The sequence below is a fragment of the Homarus americanus genome, unplaced genomic scaffold (assembly GCF_018991925.1).
Source record: "Homarus americanus isolate GMGI-L3 unplaced genomic scaffold, GMGI_Hamer_2.0 scaffold46583, whole genome shotgun sequence".
NCBI lineage: Eukaryota > Metazoa > Arthropoda > Malacostraca > Decapoda > Nephropidae > Homarus > Homarus americanus.
Window position 1 is genome coordinate 817072 of NW_024731675.1, and position 18946 is coordinate 836017.

At 44.3% G+C, this 18946-nt stretch overlaps 2 protein-coding genes across 5 annotated transcripts; both read right to left on the reverse strand.

The window, feature by feature from the left end:
• Positions 1-134: 134 nt before the first annotated feature.
• On the reverse strand, positions 135-5567 carry LOC121867709. The gene is made up of 5 exons (XM_042367743.1): positions 5527-5567; positions 4317-4433; positions 3653-3773; positions 2540-2695; positions 135-2066 (listed from the first exon to the last, which is right to left on the reverse strand). Exons 2-5 carry the CDS (start codon positions 4323-4325, stop codon positions 1972-1974), a joined length of 381 nt encoding a protein of 126 aa, XP_042223677.1. The 5' UTR covers positions 4326-4433; positions 5527-5567; the 3' UTR covers positions 135-1971.
• Positions 5568-6395: 828 nt separating this feature from the next.
• On the reverse strand, positions 6396-11803 carry LOC121867708. 4 transcript variants are annotated; one of them, XM_042367742.1, is made up of 4 exons: positions 10768-11803; positions 9045-9209; positions 6947-7057; positions 6396-6904 (listed from the first exon to the last, which is right to left on the reverse strand). In XM_042367742.1, exons 1-4 carry the CDS (start codon positions 11471-11473, stop codon positions 6735-6737), a joined length of 1152 nt encoding a protein of 383 aa, XP_042223676.1. In that variant the 5' UTR covers positions 11474-11803; the 3' UTR covers positions 6396-6734. The 4 variants fall into 4 exon arrangements, with proteins under 4 accessions (XP_042223676.1, XP_042223675.1, XP_042223673.1 ...); XM_042367741.1 differs by having other exon boundaries at positions 6396-6883; positions 6926-7057; XM_042367739.1 differs by having other exon boundaries at positions 6396-7057.
• Positions 11804-18946: the final 7143 nt, after the last annotated feature.

An 18946-nucleotide genomic window follows, 5' to 3' on the forward strand; every position in this document is an offset into this window, starting at 1 on the left:
ACAGTGAACATACAGATTAATGTTTACACACGTAGATCATGTTAGCTGAGGTGTTGAACAGCAGACACGTAGTGTAGTAACTCCCTCACAGGTGGTGTTATGAGGGGCTTGACGTGGTGTAGTAATTCCCTCACAGGTGGTGTTACGAAGGGCCTGATGATGTAGTAGTTCCCTCACAGATGTGTGTGTGTGTGTGTGTGCACACACACATGAGTGCATGTGCACACAGAAATACAGGATAGGTATAGGTCTCCCAAAATATATTTAGGCCTACACTGCCTTACAGATTTTCATGGCAATTTTAGGAATGTTTGTAGCAAGTGAGAACAATGTTGATAATGTAATACAAAACTCACCCTGTCGCCCATAACTCTGTAATGCGGTGCGTATACATTTTATTGAGACCGACGCCCAGTATTTCATCATTGGGTTTTCTGTCATTGTTTAGGTAGGAGGCACGGAGAAGAGGCGAAGACACCGGGGGGCAAAGATGACGTGGCTGACAGACTGTAACCTAACTCTGTGACTATGAGGGTACAGTGACTATGATGGTACAGTGACTATGATGGTACAGTGACTATGAGGGTACAGTGACTATGAGGGTATAATGAAGAAGTGAGATCTGGTATATATGGAGGTAAATTTGAGATTAATACTAACTTTTTCTAATATCAGATGAATATTCCGTCGTATTTACATATTATGATCGGCAAATGGCTGCTAATTGTTGAGGAAGATTAGAGAAATGACCTAATTTCTCCCCGTAACAATTTGAAGTGAGTCGTTAGTTGAGTCTGTTTATTTCTCCGGCAGTCATTTGTACCGGCGGTTGTTCTGTGTGTCTGTACCTACGTTGTGTATAGTGAGGTTTAATATTTATTGCCACATCCGTAAATTAAACTAAATAAGCTAGGTCGTGTCGTGGGTTAAGGAGGCCCGAGGTAAATAATGACCACCAGCGCCATCTGTGATCTGTAGTATCTGTCTATGGCTACAAAGTTTCTATGGGATTAGTACGCATTTCTCCGCACTTTACCGTAGACTAACCAACAAATGTGACCTGACTTGACCCGCTAGGAACTGAACCTTCCTTAGTTACATGGTTTAGATGGGAAAAATTGTCCCGTTAATGACTTTTATAAATGAAAGCCCTTATGAGTTACAAAGACCCACTGTATAACACACTCTCTCTAATGCACACTATAACATGTACCCTATGACACACGCACCCTATGACACATGCACCCTATGACACACGCACCCTATGACACATGCACCCTATGACACACGCACCCTATGACACACGCACCCTATGACACACGCACCCTATGACACACGCACCCTATGACACGCACCTTCCACCCTCACTCACCCTTGATGCCTCTGATTCAACATTGACCAAACACTGTAAATAAGCAAAGTAAATTAACTTATATAAATACATTAGTTTATTGATAAGAAAATATATATAAAATGTATAGTATATATATAGATAAATTATTCTATAGGAGATCAGTACATGTATATTGATTGATGTTTTGTAAATTGTTTTTGTAAATTCTCTTGTAAATGAAGTTTTTTGTAAATAATTTGTGTGTTTTTGGTCATACATTATAGTGGTGCCTTTGTAACAGTAAACTTGTAAATTATTAATCATTATTTGCTGAGCTGGTTATCTTACATAGTGAGTACAGTATATTGATGCAGAATACTAACCTAACCTGACCTCAACACTGTATTTATTTGTAGTGTTCCTGATACAGCACAGAATACAGTTACAGGAAGGTCAAGATAAATTACAGTGTATTTCATATAGTCGTACTGTACAGAGTGACAACAGGTTACTTCACATACAGTACAGAGTGACAATAAATACAAGAAATATTTTACTAACTTAACAAAATAACTAATACTTTAACACTAACAGAGGTTTAGTATTGTATCACATTATAGACTTTAGTATAGTTCATTTTAGCAAGAGTATTGTTGGTAGAATAACTGGAAGCCTTGACCCGTGTATGAGCCGTCACTGGTGAACTGAACGATGAAAGGCCCATTGGTCGTGTCTAGGGGAGAGAAGGTCATTCGTGAGAGGGATCTTTTAATACTCGACACAACGCAGTACTCTACTATGATAGCAAGAGTGATGGATGAAAGAATGGAATCGCGCCCCAATTAAGTGTGGACGATGATGATTATAATGATCTAATGCAACACTACAAGAATGACAATTTTAGGATTTTTTCAGGCACGGATCCCCTTACCTGTACCGAGGAACACCTGTATTGTACTGAAACACTGTATTTAAATGATGGGCAGTTAATGAGTGTATGTTCAGGAAGCAGGGGTATTTGATAGTGAACTTGACCCGGGATAATGGTCAGAGGAGTGAAATGGCTTTGAGTGTTTCCAAGTAATGTGACCTTTCTAAACACGTCAGATTTACCCCGGTTAATGAGTCGTAAAGAGAAGAAAAACCCCCACAATATATAAGACTCACTATTAATCTTGGTAATGGAGGAGTATTATGGTTTATTACCTGTGATGGGAGCGTTATCAGTGGGCTGTGGACTAGAGCCATCGTTGAGTCGGTGGCCACACAGTCTGGTCCCCGCCATGATCAGGTAATCGTCCACACATTGGATGAGGCCGACTCCCGCCTCTCCTGTGGACACGGTGGGATTGACCGCACCCGCTGGAAGGAACAAGGACAGTGTTTGGTTAGGTTATCTGTGGCTAGTGGCTGATGTATCTGGCTAGTGATGGCTGTATGTATGGCTAGTAACTAGTAAATGAGCATTCTAGTGTACAGAAAGAGGAATCATATAAAGAATAGGCATCCTTTAGTTGATGATCAAATACCCTCATGCTAAAACACACACACACACACACACACACACACACACTGTATACAGCTTCAATAATCTCACCTATAAGTTAACATTGATTTTATTAACAGTCTTTCACTCATTTTTCAGCTCATAAATACTGTAGGTTCATACAATGACACACATACACTACCTTGATTAACATAAAGTATTTGTAAACTTTTAACAGTGAAATAATATTATTATTACGTATCCTGTTATTAATTTATTATTGTTACGTATACTGTTTTTAATTTATCACTACTGTACAGTATTACAGTATTAAGTAATATCTCTGTTAGTCAGAATCCCCCAAACCGGGAACTCTCCGATAACCAGAATTGAAATTTTCTCTAAAAATCATTCCCAAAGTTGGAATTTTCCGGAAAATAACGGCTATGGGAGCGATTTTTGAAGGGCACATTTTCTGGAAAATTTTGAGATGGGGATGGGGGAGTTTATTCCGTGTTTGAGAGATGATGTAATGCACAATTTCTGTAACTTCGGAGAACATTTTCCCGTTACCTGGAAAATTCTTGGGGCGAGGGATTTTGTTTCCGGCTTTGAGAGAGTCGCCTCATTACCCGGAATATGTCCCTCCCAGAAGTGTTCTGCATCAATTGTTCCGGCTAACAGAGATATCACTCATTATTATTATTATTATTATTATTATTATTATTACAGTATTATTTTTATTTTTATTGCTACAGTATTATTAGTAGTTTTAGTAGTAGTAGTAGTAGTAGTAGTAGTAGTAGTACAGTACAGTATTATACTACACTTACCAGAATCCACTTGGAAGTTGACTATTTCGAATGACTTCTCGTTTGTTGGAAGAATGTTATTGTACACAACGGAACAGAAGCCTGCCTCCTTCCTCAGACAGATGGCGTAGTTCAGGTTATTCTAGGGGAAAAATAAAGTATTGTATTATTGTATTAACTTGTATTTACATTTTTAACCTGTTGTTGTTGTTGTGGGAAAGATTAATGCCTGAAACATCCATATGAGGGTTTCACATCTAACGGAGCCTCGATATAATGAACTTTCCTCTTGTAATAGCCGATTAAATAGAGGTTTGACTCGACTGTATTAGTTCGGGTTATTGTTGTTGTTGTTGTTGTAAAAAATAACTACTGTATTAGGTTGTTGGATTATTAAAATTAATGTTGTATTAATTTTAGTTAGTGTATGAATGTATTTTAGTGAATAAATGAAGGACTTATTCAACTCTGGTTCATCTATACACATACAGTATTTATGAATGGGAAAAGTATTAATTTAACGTTCTATAATATTAATACAACAACTACCTATAATTTACACACTTTTACACCTGATATAATGTAAATACAACTCTTATACACCTGCTATAATGTAAATACAACACTTATACACCTGCTATAATGTAAATACAACTTATACACCTGATATAAGGTAAATACATACCAGGTACATAGAATCAGCATCGGAGTCATAATTGAACGAAGAGAATAGACCCTGTGTCCCGGTGTAGTACTGTAGGCAATTAGCAGGTGGCCGATGGGGCGACTGACACTCTATCTGTAGCGGGGAAAATATACGGTTAGGTTAGGTTAGGGTATGGTGTTCTCTCTATATAAGGGTGCCGTTCAGTTGGTGTATGGTGAGACCTGGATATAATGGACTTTGTTTCATCTCTATAGGGACTGTTAGATAGGGTTTTATATCTAACGGACCTTCGTTATAATGGACCCTTGATATAATGGACTTTCTTTCATCTCTATAGGGACTGTTAGATAATGGATCCTTGATATAATGGACTTTCTTTCATCTCTATAGGGACTGTTAGATAGGGTTTTATATCTAACGGACCCTCGTTATAATGGACCCTCGATATAATGGACCCTCGATATAATGGACCCTTGATATAATGGACTTTCTTTCATCTCTATAGGGACTGTTAGATGGGTTTTTATATCGCGGACCCTCGATATAATGGATCCTTGATATAATGGACTTTCTTTCATCTCTATAGGGACTGTTAGATAGGGTTTTATATCTAACGGACCCTCGTTATAATGGATCCTTGATATAATGGGGTCTTTGATAGAATGGACCCTCGATATAATGGATCCTTGATATAATGGACTTTCTTTCATCTCTATAGGGATTGTTAGATAGGGTTTTATATCTAACGGACCTTCGTTATAATGGATCCTTGATATAATGGGGTCCTTGATATAATGGACTTTCTTTCATCTCTATAGGGACTGTTAGATAGGGTTTTTATATCGGACCCTCGGTATAATGGATCCTTGATATAATGGACTTTCTTTGTCTCTATAGGGACTGTTAGATGGAGGTTACGTTTGGAGTGCGTTGTGTAATGTGTACAGAGTGTTGCATGTCTGAGAGAGGAGAAAGAAGCAGGAGGAGGAGAAGGAGATGGAAGGAAAGGAGGAGGAGGAGGAGGAGGAGGGAGGAGGAAGAAAGAGCAGGAGGAGGAGGAGATGGAAGAAGGAGGAGGGAGGAGGAGGAGGGCTTATTAATCAACTTAACTAACCATACCTTAACCTAACCATGCCTAACCATGCCCTAACCTAACCATAACCTAACCTAACGCACCTAACTAACCATAACCTAACTACCCATACCCCTAACCTAGCTTGCTTACACGGGACACCTTGATCTCCCAGCGGCGGGTAAAAAGTCTCCTCCATTGGTCCACGATCATTCAACTGTACACGGCTCGTACACTGTCACGTCCGCGTACACTGTCGGAGGTGTTCATGGCGTGTGCTTGACAGGTGTGTGTGTGTGTGCATGTGTGTGTGTGCATGGCACATGTGTGCAGGGTGTTGTGTGTATTGTATTAGCGACAGGCCATGTGTGTGTGTGTGTGTGTGCGTGTGTGTGTGTGTGACGGGTCTGTGTGTGTGTATTAGTATGTACAGTGATTGATGTATGTAATGTGTGTGTGTGTACTGTTCATATGTGCGTATTAGAACAAATGGTGTGTGTGCTTTGGTGTGTATTGCTTGACGGGTGTGTGTGTGTGTGTGTGTGCGTGTGTGTGTGTGTATTTTTAGTATGTACAGTGATTGATGTATGTAATGTGTGTGTGTACTGTTCATATGTCGCGTATTAGAACAAATGGTGTGTGCGTGTGTGTGTGTATTATAGTAATAAACGTGCAACTATATACACATAGATAACCGGCTGCAGGGGACTCACAGTGTTGTCAGAGTTTTTTGTCCGCCCAGAGTGTAGAGGACTGAGTTGAGGTTTGACCGGACTGAAACAAATAATCTTTGGTACAGCTCCTTCCTCTGGCCTGCTAGCTGTTGTTGGGTCATTAAAGAGTCCAAGTCTGGGGTAGTTAGTGGTCAAGTGGGATTTGTTGGGGTGAAATTAGGATTATTGAGATCAAATTATGAGGTTGTTGGGAATGAAGTGGGGTTGTTAGGGTGATGTGGAGTAGTTAGAGGTCCATGATGGGGTTGTTGGGGTCAAATTGGGATTGTTGGGGGTCAAGAATTGAGGTTGTTAGAGGTCAAGTGAGGTTGTTAGAGGTGATGTGGAGTAGTTAGAGGTCAAGTGAGGTTGTTAGAGGTGATGTGGAGTAGTTAGAGGTCAAGTGAGGTTGTTAGAGGTGAAGTGGGGTTGTTAGAGGTCAAGTGAGGCTGTTAGATGTGAAGTGAGGTTGTTAGAGGTGAAGTGAGGCTGTTAGATGATAGGTCAAGTGGGGTTATGCATTGTCTATATACATTTTAAATGACTGTTAACTATCTATCAATCTATCTATATTTTTTTTTTACTTATTGGTCATTGTAGAGAAGTTTTGGCAACATATTTCACTACAGGAATATTTATAAAGATCTACAGTTACAATACCTTAAACTGTAGGAGATCCAGCCTTATAAAACAGACCGAGGGAGACATTTTCCTGATGCGTAGAGTACATGTCCTGCCTCCTGTAGCATCAATCCTGCCTCCTGTAGTGTCAATCCTGCCTCCTGTAGCATCAATCCTGCCTCCTGTAGCATCAATCCTGCCTCCTGTAGCATCAATCCTGCCTCCTGTAGTGTCAATCCTGCCTCCTGTAGCATCAAGGTTGGTGGGGGATGGTTCAGTAGACACCCAGTATGTTTTGTTGCCTTGTGTCTCAGTTCCACATGTTGATATAAAAGCTGGAAAGATAAGAACAACTTCTCTTTGGTTGAGTGGATCTATTAACATATGAATGGAGGAAACAGCAGCGGGTCTATACTGGTCAGTCCCGTTTACACCCAACCCCTATCGCTCATATATCCATCCAGCCTCTGTTTGAAGCTATCCAGCGTATTAGAGTTAATGATGATGTTTGGTAACTTGTTCCACTCATCCACTACTCTGTTTCCAAACCAGTGTTACATATCGGTCCTGGTTGGATAGTATTGTTTGTTTGTGTACCTGTATTGTTTGCATTACCCTCATTAAATATATTTGTGTTTTTATTTTAGGACAGTCAACCCTGATGCGTTTTCTGTAGTGCCGACCGGAAGAAAACGTGAGGTAAGCACAGTATGAGTTAGTTACCCCTCTACTACCTGTTAAACACCCCCACTACCTGTTCATCCCTACACAACCTAAATAATTATCTCGTATAAAAAGTATTTCCTGGTAACTAATAATAATAATAATAGCGGTAATGAGGTGAACTGTTACCTAATTACGAGTAATCAGTCGCGCAAACCTGCTTAATAACGCCCTGTAATGTATTGTAACACTTTGTACCATGCTGTAATGTTTTGTAATATTCTCTGTAATATTTTGTGGGTTAGGTTAGGTTTTGTATGGTTTGGTTAGGTTAGGTCCCGTGTTCATGCGGTTACTGGACTCCATCTTTACACCACCCAGTCCCCAGTTCACCTGTAGAGTCACATAGATCATATTCCTTAAGTGAACATAATGTGAGCTGCCGTGCTGTTGTGTCATCGGTAGTAATAGTTAGAAGGGAATTAAACTGTACAGATTTCCAACAAACCCAGAAAGAAGGAAAATATGAGTAAATAAAGTCAGTAATCTGGATTGTAAACCGTCTTCACCATGTTATTTGTGTTACGTTTGTTTTACCATACACTAGGTGAGAAGCTCGCTCTTATTTTCCATATAAATCAGTATAAAATATAAAAGACACATAAGGAATAAGGACAGATGAAGAATCCGTGTAGCTTATTAAAAGTTACACGAGCGAATTCTAGTTGTTGATTATGCTTCATTTATTTCCCTTTTATATAAACTGTGTCCTTGTGTCATTCTCGCCTGACTGAAATATTACCTACATCAACCTTCTAATTGGCATAACACTATATTACCTACATCAACCTTCTAATTGGCATAACACTATATTACCTACATTAACCTTCTAATTGGCATAACACTATATTACCTACATCAACCTTCTAATTGGCATAACACTATATTACCTACATCAACCTTCTAATTGGCATAACACTATATTACCTACATCAACCTTCTAATTGGCATAACACTATATTACCTACATCAACCTTCTAATTGGCATAACACAATATTACCTACATCAACCTTCTAATTGGCATAACACTATATTACCTACATCAACCTTCTAATTGGCATAACACTTTGAGGGTGATCGATTTAAGAGCAAGTGAGTTGATGAGACACGGAAGGTTAGGGTAGGGTTAGTGCTGGGCTAGGGTAGGGTAGGGTAGGTGCTGGGCTAGGTTAGGGTAGGGTAGGTGCTGGGCTAGGTTAGGGTAGGTGCTGGGCTAGGTTAGGGTAGGGTAGGTGCTGGGCTAGGTTAGGTTAGGGTAGGGTTAGTCTTCGGCTAGGTGAGGGTAGGAGTAGAGGTGGGTGCTGGGCTAGGTGAGGTTAGGGTAGGGGTTAGTGCTAGGCTAGGTGAGGTTAGGAGTAGGAGTTAGTGCTGGGCTAGGTGTGAGGTTAGGGTAGAGTAGGTGCACTGGGCTAGGTGGGGATTAGGGTAGGGTTGGTGTGGCTACTAGGTGAGGGTTAGGGGTAGGGTAGGTGCTGGGCTAGGTTAGGGTAGGGTAGGGTAGGTGCTGGGCTAGGTTAGGGTAGGGTAGGGTAGGTGCTGGGCTAGGTGAGGTTAGGGTAGGGTAGGTGCTGGGCTAGGTGAGGTTAGGGTAGGTGGTGGTGGGACAGTATCCTTACCTATACAACAGGAGGCAAACCCGAAGGTGCAGGAGGAGGAAGGTGTCCCCCCGGCACTCCTACACTGTGGCCGCAACATACACACGCCCACACGCCCCTCCTGGTCCACACACCCTGCATCAGCTCCTGCCGTCAGCATACGGAACAGTCGGTCCAGTGGGAACCCTGAGAGTCGGTCCAGTGGTTAGTCATCTGTGTGGACCTGTCAGCTGATCCTAGACACACACACAGACACACAGACACACACACAGACACACACACACACACACACAGACACACACACACTACATCCTTGACCACCGAAGGGTCAAGACGTACCTGGCGCTCCTCTCGGAGCAGCCAGGTCAACTGTTATGTTGGCCCATACCAACTCCCTCCCCTGAACCCTCCTCCCCACCGGAATATCAACAAGTTCACGCCAGAAGTTACTATTTCATTTAGGAAAGAAATGGAACCAGTGTTAAACAGAGGTGAACAGTGGTGAACAGTGCTTAAGTCAGTGAGAACAACTCAACAGTAACAGTGGTACCCAAGTTGACCTTTCACACAGTGAGGTCCCAGGTACCCAGTGATAACGGCCCGTGAGACCCAACTACCAGCGATGTGTTAATCCGTCTACGATAGGAAGGCCTGGAACCACACCTCACTCATATAACACCATCTGTGAGGGAATTACTACACCACGTGAGGCCCCTCATAACACCATCTGTGAGGGAATTACTACACCACGTGAGGCCCCTCATAACACCATCTGTGAGGGAATTACTACGTCAGGCCTCATAACACCATCTGTGAGGGAGTTACTACACCACGTCAAGCCCCTCATAACACCACCTGTGAGGGAATTACTACACCACGTCAAGCCCCTCATAACACCACCTGTGAGGGATCTAGTACTCCACGTGATGCCCCTCATCACGCCATCTGTGAGGGAATTACTACACCACATCAGGCCCCTCATAACACCATATGTGAGGGAATTACTACACCACGTGATGCCCCTCATACACCATCTGTGAGGGAATTACTACACCACATCAGGCCCCTCATAACACCATCTGTGAGGGAATTACACCGTGAGGCCCTCCTGCTTTCATCTGTGGGGAATTACTACCACGTGAGGCCTCATAACACCATGTGAGGGAATTAATACACCACGTGAGGCCCCTCATAACACCATCTGTGAGAATTACTACCTACATGAGGCCCCTCATAACACCATCTGTGAGAACTACTACACCACGTGAGGCCCTCATAGCACCATCTGTGAGAATTAATACACCACGGCAAGAGGCCCTCATAACACACCATCTGTGAGGAATTACTACACACCACGTGAGCCCCTCATAACACCATCTGTGAGGTGTATACACTGCATGGGAGCCCCTCATAACACCATCTGTGAGAGTGCACTACACCACGTAGAGCCCCTCATAACACCATCTGTGAGAACTACTACACCACGTGAGTCCTCCTAACACCATCTGGGAGGGAGTTACTACACTACGTTTTTGCTGTTCAACACCTACATTAATCTGTATGTTCACTGTATGTTCCTTTACCTTTCTCTAATGAAGGCTTTTGTTAAACCACCAATGTATGTAATAAGTCATTTATGTCCAATGTATATTTTCAGCCTTCGGGCTGCAGAACTTTTTCAATAAACCGTTTATTATTATTATTATTATTATTATTACACACACACACACACAATAATACTCACATCTTGGTGTTCTCTCTGGGCTGTTGTTGTAGATAAGGTCACGAGGAGCTTGTAACACGGCTGGGTCCTCTGCCAGTGGGGTGGGTGGCGGGGCGGTGGGTGGCAGGGTAGTCATATTCCAGGCTGGTGGTAGGAGGGGCGTTGATGGTGGTAGTGGTAGTAGTGGTGGTAGTAGTGGCGTTGGTAGTGGTGGTAGGAGTGAGTTCTGTCTCACCCACCATTTATCTCTCGCTCTTTGTCTCTCCTCTTCCTTCCTTCTCTCCTCGTCCTTCTGTCGTCTCCGGTCTCCAGTATAATTATCAAGAGCTTGGAGACTCACAGACCACTTGGAGTAATCCCTCAGTCTCCAAGGGGTCCTCACTCTCCATGATCTCCTTCGGTAGATATCCTGAAGGTGCCGAAGTTGTCGGTGTAGGGGCGCACTCCTGTCGGGGACCTGGGCTATACTCTGGGTGACGGGCGGATAGGACTCAAGGTAGGACCCATGGAGGCTATCTTGGGGGGGCGGGGTGGTGGCTGTGGGCGGGGTGGTGGCTGTGGGTGGGGTGGTGGCTGTGGGTGGGGTGGTGGCGGTAGGGGTGGTGGCTAGGATGTGGGTTGCCGCTATTAGGGTGGCCAGGGACATAAGCCAACCCTTAAAAGAGCGTGTGGGTGGTTTCGTGGGCGGCGTTATCCACCCACTACCACCCACTGTCATAACTAACATGATTAACTCAGTCAACTATACAATGGGTGGATAACCTAACCTAACTTACCACTAATCTAACCGAACTAAACTTAACCTAACTTAACTAACTGGTCAAAAACTTAACATATATATAAAAACAATTTTCATAACTTATGCTTCAATATTTCTCTACGATATTTCTCAGTCTCTTGTATTTCTCATCTATACTTATCTTCTATCTCTCTCTATCTCTATTTCTCATCTGTAATTACGTTTCCATATAGCGTAGGAATTGGTCGATAGCTTAGGTTAGGTTGTGGTTACGTTAGGTTATGGTTAGGTTACGTTAGGTTGTGGTTAGGTTAGGTTAGGTTATTAGGTTGTGGTTAGGTTGTGGTTACGTTAGGTTATGGTTAGGTTACGTTAGGTTGTGGTTAGGTTAGGTTAGGATTAGGTTGGGTTAGGTGCTTCATGTTCCGAGATGCCAGTTGAGTTGTGCCCTGAAAGAATGAAAGAAATAAGTGAAAAAAATAATGACGATGTGAAAGATGAATGAAAAAAGGGGTTAAATCATCGTCCTCAAGGGGTTAAATCATCGTCCTCAAGGGGTTAAATCATCGTCCTCAAGGGGTTAAATCTCCTTTGACATTTGCATACTATCAGTTCAAGGTCCACACACACACACACACACACACACACACACACACACACACACACACACACACTCTTGTTAGCGGTGACGTCAACAGCCTGTAACACGTGTACACAAACCGCCCTAATGTTTACAAACACTGGTCAGGTGGGAGGGAGGGGGTGGAGATTGGTCGTAATAATTATCTACTGTACCTCCCCTCCACCCACCCACCCCACCACCCACCCACCCACCCACCCACCCACTTTCCCTCTACACAGTAAGGCGTCCTCTCCTCAGCTGTCACGCCCTTCATGTGACTGCTGAGAGACCCTGTTAACGGTACGGTGCTGTAGGGTAGTGTAGGATTTTCTAGGATGTCGTAGGATGTTCACAGGATGTCGTAGGATGTTCAGCATTTAAGGAGGTTTCAAGATTTATTTATTTCACCCCCCCACGTACATCAGCTAGTTTATTGTGCACCCCATACGTATCCTGTAGACTGTGGCTAGTTTATTGTGCACTTCGTTACTCATCCTGTGGGCTGTAGCTAGTTTATTGTGCACTTCGTATTCATCTTGTGAGTTGCAGCTAGTTGGATATCATGTATTCTCACTGACACACACACACACACACACACACACACACACACACACACACACACGCCCCTGATTGGTTGGAGACAAACGATTACTTCACAAGGCTGCTTTTATTTCCTGGTGTTTTGATTGGCTGAGTTTAGTCGTCAGAGAGAAATAAGTTATATCTTGTGTGTCTCAATTAACTCTCCCCTCCCCCCTCCCTCCCCCCCATTATCTGCTACAAGTGGTGTCATCTGGTGATAAACTTGAGCATTAATGAAGTGTTGACTGATAGTTTTGGCGCGCAATTTGTTTGTTGACACGGCGGGCGGAGAGTGAGAAAGGAGACTCAAGCCCACAGCCCCCAGCCCACACCACCCAGCCCACCCCACCACCCACCCACCCACCCACCATCGTCTCTTACCGTAACGTTTTGCTAAATTAACATTAACTCGAGGGTGTGATTAGTTAATATGCTGAAGTTGTTGATCTAGTGAGGTGTAAACGTGGTTAGGTTAGGTTGAGTGTTAGGTTAGTGTTAGTGTTAGGTTAGCAAGTTTGCGGATGACACCAAAATAGGGCAGCAAATTAATTCAGGGCAGGATGCAAATGCCTTACAGGAGCATCTAAATAAACTGCAGGAGTGGTCTGAAAAATGGCAAATGAAATTCAACACCAGCAAGTGCAGCGTACTTAATATTGGAAGAACAAATACTGTCAATGTATACAGCCTGAACAACATCAACCTAGAAGTCGACTTGTGAAAGAGACCTGGGGTACTTATAGCCCGGACCTACGGCCTAGAAAACAGTGCGTTAATGTTCGAAATAAGGCAAATAGAGTATTGGGTTTTATATCTAGAAGTGTAAGTAACAAGAGTGCAGAGGTCTTATTGCAACTATATCTTGCGCTAGTCAGGCCGCACCTGGATTATGCGGTTCAGTTCTGGTGCCCTATTATAGAATGGATATAAATTCACTAGAGTCGGTGCAGCGAAGAATGACAAAAATGATTCGGGACTTAGAAACCTTCCATATCAGGATAGGTTAAAGAAACTTAACTTGCATTCCTAGAAAGACGAAGGGTGCGGGGAGATATGATAGAAGTATTTAAGTGGGTGAAAGGAATCAATAAAGGAGATATAGATAAAGTTCTTATAATATCCGAGCAGGATAGGACTCGAACAACGGATTTAAATTTGGATAAGTTTAGGTTTAGGAGGGAATAGGAAGGAACTGGTTCACAAATAGGGTGGTGGACGAGTGGAACAAGCTTAGCAACTTTGTAGTAAGTGCTGGAACGCTGGAAAGTTTCAAAAGGAGGCTAGATAGATTCATGGATGATAGAGTGGTAGTAACTCTCGACAGGAGCTGCCATGCACAGGCCAACCAGCCTATTGCAGACTCCTTATTTTCTTATGTTCTTATGTTCTTATGTTAGTGTTAGGTTAGTGTTAGGTTAGTGTTAGTGTTAGGTTAGTGTTAGGTTAGTGTTAGGTTAGGTTAGTGTTAGGTTAGGTTAGTGTTAGTGTTAGTGATTATCTAAGGAATAATTTATTTTTTTTAATTACTTGTTAAATATGAGTTGTAATTATTTGACATTCGGGATTACTGTTAAGTCACCGTCCTCAAGGGGTGACTTATGTTGACAAGGTGTTGGCACAGGCAGAGGTGGCTGATGAGGGAAGAGGTGGGTGAGGGGTGTGGGGTGTGGGGTGAGGGTGTGGGCGTAGGGGTGGCTGTGGGGTGTGGTTGAGGCGTAAGGGTGGTGTGGTGGGATATAGTTTGGTTAGGTTGGGTTTAAGGTCCCTAGCAACCTAACATAACGCTAACACTAACCTAACATAGCAATCTAACTAACACTAACCTAACCTAACATAACTTAATCTGCTAACACTAACCTAACCTAACATAACCTAACTAACACTAACCTAACCTAGCACTGAAAAATCACAACACTAACAACCTAACATAACAATCTAACGCTGACCTAAACCAACCTAACGCTGCAGCCAACTGCAATCACAACTGCCTAACCTGACATGGCAATCTAGCGCTAACACTAACACCAACATAGCAATCTAACGCTAACACTAACCTAACCTAACATAACTTAATCTAACGCTAACACTAACCTAACCTAACATAACTTAATCTAACGCTAACACTAACCTAACCTAATCTACCTTGATTTAATCCCTCAACACATTATTAAGAGATTCGAACACGTGTCCATTATTTTGGTAGGCGAGTAATTTGAGCCACTGAGCCACTGAGAGAGAGAGAGCAGGGACCACCATTGTACCGGACACACGTCAAAAGTTGTCTACACTGGCCGGTTGACTGGATTGTTTGCTTATCACGTGTATACAATAGTTGCGTAAGGTCAGAATATATACATTGATACGCTTTCATTCATACGCACATGTGTACACCAAGTGACGTACAGCGGAACCTTTATATAACGGACTTTCATCTCCATATGGTTCGTTGAATAGAGGTGTACAACACACACACACACACACACACACACACACACACACACACAGACACACACACACACACACACACACACACACACACACACACACACACACACACACACACACACACACATGGTTGTTGATGTAGTAGTATCAGGTTACAGATGGTGACAAACAGCCTCTCCATCTGGCCATGTTGAACCAGCTGGCGATACTGACAGCTGGTGCAGGTGTGTGTGTGTGTGTGTGTAAACTTAGGTGGGTTGACAGCATAGCAAACACACGCTGACATGTTGGCACCCCTTCCCCTCCTCCCCCTTCCCTCCTCCCTTTGACGTGTTGGTTCCCCTTCCCCTCCTCCCCCTTCACCCCCTCCCCCCTCCCCCTTCCCCCCTCCCTTTGACGTGTTGGCACTCTGGCGGTCTCTGAGTGACATAATCGGCCCCGTTAGCACTGTTTATGGCGGGAGGGTGACCAGGTGTGTGAAGGGTGCCACATGGTGCCTGCTGGGTGGCATAATGGCCGCCCCTCCTGCCAACACTCTCTCTCTCTCTCTCTTCTTAGTGAAATGCAGGCAGGCTCTCAGCGGGAGGAGAGACTTAAACACACACTGTACCTATAAGTATCACATTCTCGTTGTGTGTGTGTGTGTGTGTGTGTGTGTGTGTGTGTGTGTGTGTGTGATAAAATGAGCCCGCCCCAGACAAAATGTTACTTTCCCCTCCTTCCTTCTTTCCCTCTCCCCTTCCTTCTTTCCCTCTCCCTTCCTTCTTTCCCTCTCCCTTCCTTCTTTCCTCTCCCCTCCTTCTTCCTTCATTTCCCCTCCCCTCCTGAGAACATTTTAACTCCAGGTGTGTCCATTTTAGAGCTGGCCAGCGGTGAGGGGGAGGGAGATGAGGGCGAGAGGAGGTTGGAGGAGGGAGGGTGAAGAGGAGGTGGGATGAGGGAGGTTTTGGTGGCCAGTGCTGTCCCCCTCCCCCCCTCCGACCTCGTGCCAGAACCTCATACTCTTGGCACTGGTCGAGGAGGGGAAGGAGGAGACAGAGGAGGGGGAAGTGAGGAGGGAGGGAGAGTGAGGGAGGAGGGAGGAAGTGAGAGGAGGAGAGAAGGAAGGATTCGAACCCTCGGACTCTGGGCTTATCTGCTAATGCCTCACATTCCTACTGAGGATGAATACACTGAGCCCATTAACACAGGCCCATTAACACAGGGGTCCATTAACACAGGGCCCATTAACACAGGGGCCCATTAACACAGGGGCCCATTAACACAGGGGCCCATTAACACAGGGGCCATTAACACAGGGGTCCAACACAGGGCCCCATTAAAACAGGGGTCCATTAACACAGGGGCCATTAACACAGGGGCCCATTAACACAGGGGTCCATTAACACAGGGCCCATTAACACAGGGGCATTAACACAGGGCCCCATTAACACAGGGGCCCATTAACACAGGGGCCCATTAACACAGGGGCCCCAATTAACACAGGGGCCCATTAACACAGGGCCCATCAGCTCAGGGGCCATTAACACAGGGGCCCCATTAACACAGGGGCCCATTAACACAGGGGCCCATTAACACAGGGCCCATGCACAGGGGCCCATTAACACTAGGGGCCCATTAACACAGGGGCCCATTAACCGAGGGCCCATTAACACAGGGCCCATTAGGGGCCCATTAACACAGGGGCCCATTAACACAGGGGCCCATTAACACAGGGGTCCATTAACACAGGGCCCATTAACACAGGGGCCCATTAACACAGGGGCCCATTAACACAGGGCCCTCTTCAGGGCCCATTAACACAGGGGCCCATCAGCTCAGGGGCCCTAACACAGGGGCCCATTAACACAGGGGCCCATTAACACAGGGGCCCATTAACACAGGGCCATTAACACAGGGGCCCATTAACACAGAGCCCCATTAACACAGGGGCCCAGCACCAGGGGCCCATTAACACAGGGCCCCATTAACACAGGGGCCCATTAACACAGGGCCCATTAACACAGGGCCCATTAACACAGGGGCCCATTAACACAGGGGCCCATTAACACAGGGGCCCATATGACATGTGGCTGAGGCCGTGAGTAGTGTGTGATATGAGCACTTGTGGGGTGACAGGTGTGGTGATTACAGGTGAGGAGACCTTGTGGTTGTTCTTGTTGTGGTTGTTCTTGTTGTGGTTGTTCTTGTTGTGGTTGTTCTTGTTCTTCTATTCCATACGTTCTTCCTCCTCCTCTTATTATCGCAATGCTATTAAGAGAATCAACCTAAACAACCAGCCCAGCCTTACATAACCTAACCAGCCCAGCTAACCTAACCAACCCAGCCCAGCCTAACATAACCTAACCCAACCCAGCCCAGCCTAACATAACCTACCTAGCCCAGCCTAACATAACCTCCTAACCCAGCCCAGCCTTACATAACTAACCCAGCCCAGCCTAAACACCTACCCAGCCCAGCCTAACATAACCTAACCCAACCCAGCCCCAGCCTTACATAACCTAACCCAGCCCAGCCTAACATAACCTAGCAACCCAGCCCAGCCTAACATAACCTAACCCAGCAGCCTAACTTCTTCAACCCAGCAGCCCAGCCTAACATAACCTAACCTAGCAACAGCCTAACTAACCCAACAGCCTAACTAACCCAGCAGGCCAGCCGCCCTAACCTAACTAACCTAACCCAGCTAACCTAACTAACCTAACCCAACCCAACCAAGCCTAACCTAACCTGACCTAACCTAACCTGACCTAACCTAACCTAACCTAACCAAACCAAAGTTGACCCGAGTTACCAGTCACACGTTTATTAACACAGTAAAGGTGACAGTTGTATCACCAGATGGCTCTCGTATTTTAACACCATCTTAATGTGCCCACCTGACACTTGGGCTCCTTAGATCTGACAGCTGGTTGACCCGGAACAGAGGGGGTCTGTCTGTTGGTTGACGGGACGAGGGGGCGTCTGTCTGTCTGCTGGTTCCAGGAGAGGGCAGGGAAGTGGCAAGAACATAAGAAAACAAGGAGTCTGCAATAGGCCGGTTGGCCTGTGCATGGCAGCTCCTGTCGAGTTACTACCACTCTCTATCATCCATGAATCTATCCAGTCTCCTTTTGAAACTTTCCAGCGTTCCAGCACTTACTACATAGTTGCTAAGCTTGTTCCACTCGTCCACCACCTTATTTGTGAACCAGTTCCTTCCTATCTCCCTCCTAAACCTAAACTTATCCAACTTAAATCCGTTGCTTCGAGTCCTATGCTGCTCGGATATTATAAGAACTTTATCTATATCCTCTTTATTGATTCCTTTCACCCACTTGAATACTTCTATCATATCTCCCGCACTCTTCGTCTTTCTAGGGATTGCAAGTTTAGTTTCTTTAACCTATCCTCATATGGAAGGTTTCTAAGTCCCGGAATCATTTTCGTCATTCTTCGCTGCACCGTCTCTAGTGAATTTATATCCATTTCTAAATAGGGGCACCAAGAACTAAGCATAATGGAAGTGCGGCCTAACTAGTATAAGATATAGTTGCAATAAGACCTCTGCACTCTTATTACTTACACTTCTAGATATAAAACCCAATACTCTGTTTGCCTTATTTCGAACATTAACGCACTGTTTTCTAGGCCGTAGGTCCGGGCTAACAAGTACCCCTAGGTCTCTTTCACAAGTCGACTTCTCTAGGTTGATGTTGTTAAGGCTGTATACATTGACAGTATTTGTTCTTCCAATATGTCTGTCTGTCTGTCTTTCTGTCTGTCTGTCTGTCTGTCTGTCTGGTAACTTAATCAAACACTACCTAATATTT

What these genes read in the sequence shown, in the direction of transcription:
- LOC121867709 (XM_042367743.1), bottom strand. An exon ending in CAACTTCCAAGTGGATTCTG is followed by an intron (nt 2,696 to 3,652) that starts GTAAGTGTAGTA and finishes TGTTCCTTCCAG; the next exon opens with CGGGTGCGGTCAATCCCACC. An exon ending in TGATAACGCTCCCATCACAG is followed by an intron (nt 2,067 to 2,539) that starts GTAATAAACCAT and finishes TCTCTCCCCTAG; the next exon opens with ACACGACCAATGGGCCTTTC.
- LOC121867708 (XM_042367739.1), bottom strand. Translation starts at nt 11,473, where the DNA reads ATGTTAGTTATGACAGTGGGTGGTAGTGGGTGGATAACGCCGCCCACG. An exon ending in CCCAGAGAGAACACCAAGAT is followed by an intron (nt 9,210 to 10,767) that starts GTGAGTATTATT and finishes ACCGACTCTCAG; the next exon opens with GGTTCCCACTGGACCGACTG. An exon ending in GTTTGCCTCCTGTTGTATAG is followed by an intron (nt 7,058 to 9,044) that starts GTAAGGATACTG and finishes ACCAAAGAGAAG; the next exon opens with TTGTTCTTATCTTTCCAGCT.